We start from the raw sequence: 6,961 nt of genomic DNA, 5'->3' as shown, positions 1-6,961 counted from the left end.
AGTTGATTCGAGCCAACTATATCTTACCTTTGGTAAAGGAGATGCCTGGCTTGACAGACTCGGACTATGTCAGCTACTCATTATCAGATGGATAATCAGACCCAGTGCTCCCTCTAAGCTGTGGAGTCCTGTGAGCAAAAATTCTACTTGGTGAGCTACTGGCCTTAAAGTTGTGAGCGAGTGATTTTTGCTCACAAGACTCCACAGCTTAGAGGGAGCACTGGTCCAATGTGGATCTGCAGTAGGTGGAAACTTCCAAACCTAATACCTGGACCCCCCACTTTTGGATTTTACCAGCAATTCTACATCTGAGCCAGTAGGTGTCAGCAGCACCTCCAGGGGAACCGCGGCCTTCCTTGAGTGGCTAAAAACCAGCGTCTACAAAAGCCCAACTAGAGACAGAGAGAGAGACAGGGACAGCAGGGCCCGCCGAAAACACACAGCAAAAAAGTGGAAGAATCGACCCAAACGTACCTGCTGAGCTTTGGCGGAAAGCTGCAGTTCTGTGCCAGGCCGCAACCGGATCTGATTCTCCACCGGAATCTGCACCAACAGGAAGGCTGACATACTGCGAGCCACAACCCGGAACCTGGAGGGAGGAAACGAAGAGGAGAATGCCAGAACTGCCCCGCTGGGTAGGAAAGTGTGTATTGAGGGAGGGGGCGGAGGAACATCCATCCCTTTGTCTTCACAAATATTACCTGCAACCAGGGGTCATTTCCAGCAGGAGTGCACAGGAGCGGAGCTCCGGCAGTAAAGAGCCCAGGGGGCGGGCACATGCAACAAGCCCCACCCCCTGCTCCCAGCAGCCCTCGGTCAGAGCAAGAAGCAGCCAGGTAAGCTGCAGAGCTCCCCCCGGCCCCCTAGTACAAAACAGTCCAGTGGCACCTTTAAGACCAGGTTTTGTTCAGGTACCAGCTCTCCCTCCTCTGCGAGGACAGATCTGCACATTCCCCCCCCCCCCCCAATAGCTAGCAATCCAGAACAGCCCAGTGGAGCCTGAGCGGTGGGTGTTGCCTTCTGACACACTTCCGGTGATGTCAGGGGGTGTGGCCTATGCTAATGAGTTATGCTAATGAGCTCCTGCACCTCTTTTTCTGTGAAATGACCCCTGTCTGCAACGTATTGTGCCTGAAAGGATACGACAAGATGCACAATGGGGGAGGGGAGGAGACCAAGACTAACCGAGAACGCCTTCCCCATTCGTGTACCCTGCCCTAAAAGCAATAACAGAGGCTCCCTCAGTCTGTCCTGTGGCCACTGACACCATTTTAGAAACATTTGTAGTTCTTTAAAAATTGCTGTGAGGCCCCTTGCCAGACCGCCCGTGGCAGCTCCAAGGAGTCTAGTTTTTAACCCCATGCCTTTTCATGGCAGTTTGGCGTCGTGGTTAGGAGCACGGACTCTAATCTGGGGAAACCGGGTTTGATCCCTCACTCCTCCACATGCAGCCGCTGGTGTGGCCTTAGGTCAGACACAAGTTCTCTCAGAGCTGTTCTCCCACGTGCAGTCATCGAAAGAGCTCTCTCAGCCCCACCTACCTCACAGGGTATCTTTTGTGGGGAGGGGGAGGGAAAGGAGTTTGTAAGCCGCTCTGAGACACCTTTGGGTAGTGAAGGGTGGGGTATAAATCCAATCTCTTCTTCTTTTACCTCACAGGGTGTCTGTCGTGGCGAGGGGAAGGGAAAGGAGTTTGTAAGCCACTCTGAGACACCTTTGGGTAGTGAAGGGCGGGGTATAAATCCAATCTCTTCTTCTTCTTCTTCTTTTACCTCACAGGGTGTCTGTCGTGGGCAGGGGGAGGGAAAGGAGTTTGTAAGCCGCTCTGAGACTCCCTTGGGTAGTGAAGGCCGGGGTATAAATCCAATCTCCTCTTCTTCTTCTTTTACCTCACAGGGTGTCTGTTGTGGGGAGGGGAAGGGGAAGGAGTTTGTAAGCCGCTCTGAGACTCCTTCGGGTAGTGAAGGGTGGGATATAAATCCAATCTCCTCTTCTCTTCAAGTGTGCATGAGGGGGCTTTCTGCCACAGGGGGTTTTTTTTGCACCTGAAAGGTAGGGGGGGGGGAGCTTCTGGGGTCATAGCACTGTGTGCCCTATCCAGACCGGGGCCTTGCAGCAATTTTGAAAGAACTACAAATCCTTCTAAAAATGACACCAGCGGACACGGGATAGACCCATGGCAGCCGTAGTCTGGCCCTCAGAAGCACAGCCGAAAAACTGCTTCCACAGAAGCTGGGAACTTTTGCTTCTCCACTCCACCGGCCCATCCAGCGCCATCTTCCCTGACTAACAGCAGCTCTCCAGATGTCTGCCTGTGAACAGATGAAACTGCCTTTTGCTGAACCAGGCCCTTGGTCCATCAGACTCAGTATTGTCTGGGAGCAGCTCTCCATGGTCTCAGACTGAGGTCTTCCTTATCACTTCCTACCAGATCACTTTAACTGGAGATGCCGGGGATTGAACCTGGGACCTTCTGCATGCCGAGCAGAGGCTCTGCCACTGAGCCACAGTCCCCCCCCCACCCTCAGACTTGCTACTTTCCGTCTGTTCCACTAGATACACCACAGACTGAATCCTCGGGCTTTATGCTTGCAAACAGCTATACCGCTCTAGCCTAAAAAGTATGAAGCCAAGGGAGAGGCATGTCCATCCATGTCCGGAGTAAAAGGCCAGTGGAACATCTGCCCCAAACCCTCTCCCATCAAAGAGGCTGCACCTTCATCAGCTGGCTCTCCCAGGTTTCCTCTAACGCAGTGGTGGCGAACCTATGGCACGGGTGCCAGAGGTGGCACTCAGAGCCCTCTCTGTGGGCACACGTGCCATCGCCCGAGTCAGGTCCAGACCATCATCAAATTATCGAATTCTCTGCCAAATAATTTTAAGTAAATGAAAGCATTTGGGATTGCTTTCCTTACTTTGTTTGGATCATCTTAAGTTAATGTATGAGTTGTTTTTTCTAAAGTAAAACCTCAGTATTCAGGTTAAATTGCCGTGTTGGCACTTTGCGATAAATAAGTGGGTTTTGGGTCGCAGTTTGGGCACCCGGTCTCTAAAAGGTTCGCCATCTAACGAATCTCCTCTCCCTGTGCACCTGCCCTCTAGAGGACAGGAGGGCTTACTGCACAACGAGTCAATTGTGGTCAGGAGATGAACCTGGGAGCTTGCTTTTATACATGTGACTAGTGGCAAAAGTCCGCATGGTCAAAGCAGTGGTATTCCCAGTAGTCATGTATGGCTGCGAGAGTTGGACTATAAGGAAGGCCGAGCGCCGAAGAATAGATTCTTTTGAACTATGGTGCTGGAGAAGACTCTTGAGAGTCCCTTGGACTGCAAGAAGATCAAATCAGTCAATCCTCAAAGAAATCAACCCTGACTGTTCCCTGGAAGGCCAGATAATGAAACTGAAGCTCAAATACTTTGGCCACCAAAGGAGAAGGGAGCACTCACTGGAGAAGACCCTGATGCTGGGAAAGATTGAAGGTCAAAGAAGACGGGAATGGCAAAGGATGAGATGGTTAGACAGTGTCATCGATGCAACGAACATGAAGTTGAGCCAACTTCAGAGGATGGCGGAAGACAGGAAGACCTGGCGGGATCTGGTCCATGGGGTCGCGAAGAGTCGGACTCGACTGTGCGACTGAACAACAACAAAAGTGGCACACAAAAGCTGACACCAGGAATAAAACTTTGTCGGCCTCAAAGGTGCCGCTGGACTCAAACTTGGTTCTCCTGCTTCGGACCACCACGGCTGCCCCACCTGAATCCAAATCCATGAATACCTGTTCGACAAGGGAGATCTCCTTCCCAGGCCGATGGCCCCGAGTATCCCCGACGTGAGCCTCTCTTCGGCCAGCACAGCCTGGCGGCCTTGCAGAGTCGTCAGTGTCCGGACGACGGCCTCCACCAGGATGGCATCGTCCTGCTCGGTTTGAAGGAGGCAGAGCTGCAGGGCTTTGTGCCACCAAAGGAACAGCTTGGCTTCGTCCTGGGCAGAGCTGGGGACGGAGGGGAAACGGCACCAAGACGGCCATGGTTAGAAACCGGTCACTTTACCAACCCCTTCACAGGGTTATTCAACATCCTTGCTAAGTTTTACATGGAAAGCCCTAGCAAAAAATACAAGAACTGGAGGACTGAAGGTAACAAAAGAGCCCCTGCACCATTTCTCCCCAAGTCACATGAAGCTGCCTTATACGGAATCAGACTCTTGGTCCATCAAAGTCAGTACTGCCTACTCCAAGGGTGTCAAACATGCAGCCCAGGGGCTGGATCAGACCCCCCCATGGTGAACTCTGGTGACTGACCCCTACTGGTGGCCTGGAGGATATTCAGAGAGGTGGCTGAAGAAAGGCTGCCCCGTATTCCAAGGAGGTCTCCCATCCAAGGACTTGCCAGAGTCAGCCCTGCTTAGCTTCCGAGATCTGACTTAGATTGGGCTTGCCTGGCCTATCCAAGTCAGGGCGGGGCCTGACAGATTTTAATCCAGTCAAGTGGAACTTGGCAGTACGCTGGGAACCAGCAAGCTGAAACTGGAGAGAACTGAAACCACCGGGTTTGGATCCAGACGGAATTTTCCACGGGCAGAATGGAAGTGCTGGCAGGTGTCGTGGGGCCACTGATGTGATTTTTGAAAAATTAAGTCCAAATCCCTGGTTTTTATCTTGGAAGTAAAAAATGGATTCCAGGGTTAAGGAAGACCGATTCTTGGTGTTACTATAATTGCGTACAATTTCATACCCTACAGTGGAGGGTGGTTCCCAGGGTGGGAGGTGTGGGAGAGACTGTGACTGTCCGTAAGCACTCTAAAAGGGTGGAGTAGAAACCAAAAATGTATCAAAGACTGCTAGCTGGAACTGGAAATCCTTCCTCCACCCCACCCACCAAACATTAATGGCTTAGGAGGAGGAAAAGGAAGAGGATTTATACCTAGCCCTCCACTCGGAGTCTCAGAGCGGCTTACAATCTTCTTCCCTTCCTCTCTCCGCAACAGACACCCTGTGAGCAGTGTTCCCCCTAAGCTGAGTTAGTGTGAGCTAGCTCACCGATTTTAAGCTTCCGGTTCACACCTTTTTGTCTCCGTTCAGGAAGGATGGCTCCAGAGCGGACTAATTTATGCAATAGGCAAATCGCTCGCTCACAACTTTAATGCCAGTAGCTCACAAAGTAGAACATTTTGCTCACAAGACTCCACAGCTTAGAGGGAGCATTGCCTGTGAGGTAGGTGGGGCTGGGAGAGCTCTGAGAGAACAGCTCTGAGAGAACGTGTGACTGAGCCAAGGTCCCCCAGCTGGCTGCACGTGGAGGAGTGGGGAATCGAACCCGGCTCTCCCAGATTAGAGTCCGCCGCTCTTAACCACGACCCCCAAACGGGCTCTCCAAGATGCCGATACCTGGGATACACCTCCTCCAGCCACTTGCTCAACGTCAGCAGCACTCTCATTTCGTTGGCCAAGGTCTGCTCAGCGTTCAGCCGCTGCAGCGTAAAGATGTAGAGGGTCAGGTAGCTGCCCAAGGAAAGGCACTCCTGCAGGAAGTCTTCGGCGGTGAGCTCGGGAACCTGCAGGGCGGCTATGATGGGGCCCCAGCCCAAGCCGTGGCTGAGCGGAGAGTCTGCCAAGAAAATGAACACACTTGAAGCTGCGCTACACTGAATTAGACCCTTGGTCCCACCAAGGCTGATATTGTCAGCCCAGACTGGCAGCGGCTGTCGAAGTCCTCAAGCAGAGGTCTTTCACATCACCTACCGCCTGGTCCTTTTTAACTGAAGATGCCGGGGATTGAACCTGGGACCCCCTGCATGCCAAGCAGAGGCTCTGCCACTGAGCCACAGCCCCTCTTTACAGCTCTCCAGGGTTGACCAATGAGGTCTTCCCCACCCCTACTGCCTGGTCCTTTTTAACTGGAGATGCCGGGGACTGAGCCTGGGACCTCCTGCCTGCCAAGCAGAGGCTCTGCCACTGAGCCAGGGTCTCAGGTCAAGGTCTTCCGCATCACCCACTCCCTGGTCCTTTCAACTAGAGATGCCAGGAATTGAACCTCCAACCTTCTGCCTGCAAAGCAGAGGCTCTTTCACTGAGCCACAAATGGAACGAGAGGAGAAGACCAGTTGTTTGCCCAGCTTGACAATTCCTCTCTCTTGGAAAATAATTTCAGGTGGCCATGTTGGTCTAGAGCAATAGAACAAGGTTTCAGTCCAGTGGCACCTTTAAGATCAACAAAGTTTAATTCTGGCCATATGTTTTCGTGTGCATGCACACTTCTTTGGATATACTGAAACAGACTTCCACAGCCGTTGCATATAGGTAGAGAGGGGATGGGGGTTGCTTGCTAGGAAGGGCTACTTAGAGTCAAGATGCATAAGTAAACTGACTTCCGGTCTGGCTCCCGCGAATGGCGGACGCATCCTCGGGTCGCTCCCGAGGTCGTCTTGCCCGCCCGCGGTGGAGGAGGGAATCCGCACGAGCGGAGACCCAAACGAGCCCCTCACGAAGAGGAGCTCGGATCCGGGGCGCGTTAGGGCGCACTAGCGGGGAGCCTCTTTCTCGGCCAAACGGTCGGAAATTGAGGCTCCCGCCATGCCCTGCCCCAATGGACCTTGCTGCGTGAGCGACCCCGTTTTACCGGGTTTAGCGGAGCCACCAGACGTCACCGAGTGATAAAGCGAACATCCGGAAAAAAAGGAAAAAAGAAAAGATCGGCTTAACTGTGAGTTGTCAAAATGCAGAGAAAAAGAACTAAGAACGTTTCCCCCACCCCAGCGAAAAAGACGAGGAGGTTAATCCTCTAACTGCATAAGCGAAAAAGAAAAGGAGGGGGGGAATGGACTGAGCGAATGGTAGTGTTTCCCTTTGATGTGTTTGAAATAAAGCGCGAAAAAGTTTTGTTTCTACGGAACGCATTTTAAGAACTTTTTAAAAGTAAACAAAAAAAGATGTCGGAGCTGGGTAAAGGCGAGCGGAGA

The 6,961-nt window shown here is 52.4% G+C and overlaps 1 protein-coding gene across 1 annotated transcript in view; it reads right to left on the bottom strand.

The window, feature by feature from the left end:
* Window positions 1–474: 474 nt before the first annotated feature.
* The window catches only part of EPG5 (ectopic P-granules autophagy protein 5 homolog (C. elegans)), a gene marked incomplete at both ends in the record, with an annotated part of 66,391 nt that continues 59,904 nt past the window's right edge, over window positions 475–6,961 (bottom strand). The window contains 3 exons of the mRNA XM_015413154.1: window positions 475–589; window positions 3,780–3,995; window positions 5,391–5,610. Of these exons, the coding sequence (XP_015268640.1) occupies window positions 475–589; window positions 3,780–3,995; window positions 5,391–5,610 (551 nt within the window). The remainder of the gene's footprint in view (window positions 590–3,779; window positions 3,996–5,390; window positions 5,611–6,961) is intronic.

Source organism: Gekko japonicus, unplaced genomic scaffold (genome assembly GCF_001447785.1).
Source record: "Gekko japonicus isolate JY-2015 unplaced genomic scaffold, Gekko_japonicus_V1.1 scaffold4765, whole genome shotgun sequence".
Lineage (NCBI taxonomy): Eukaryota > Metazoa > Chordata > Lepidosauria > Squamata > Gekkonidae > Gekko > Gekko japonicus.
This window is presented reverse-complemented; position numbering and strand designations above follow the sequence as displayed.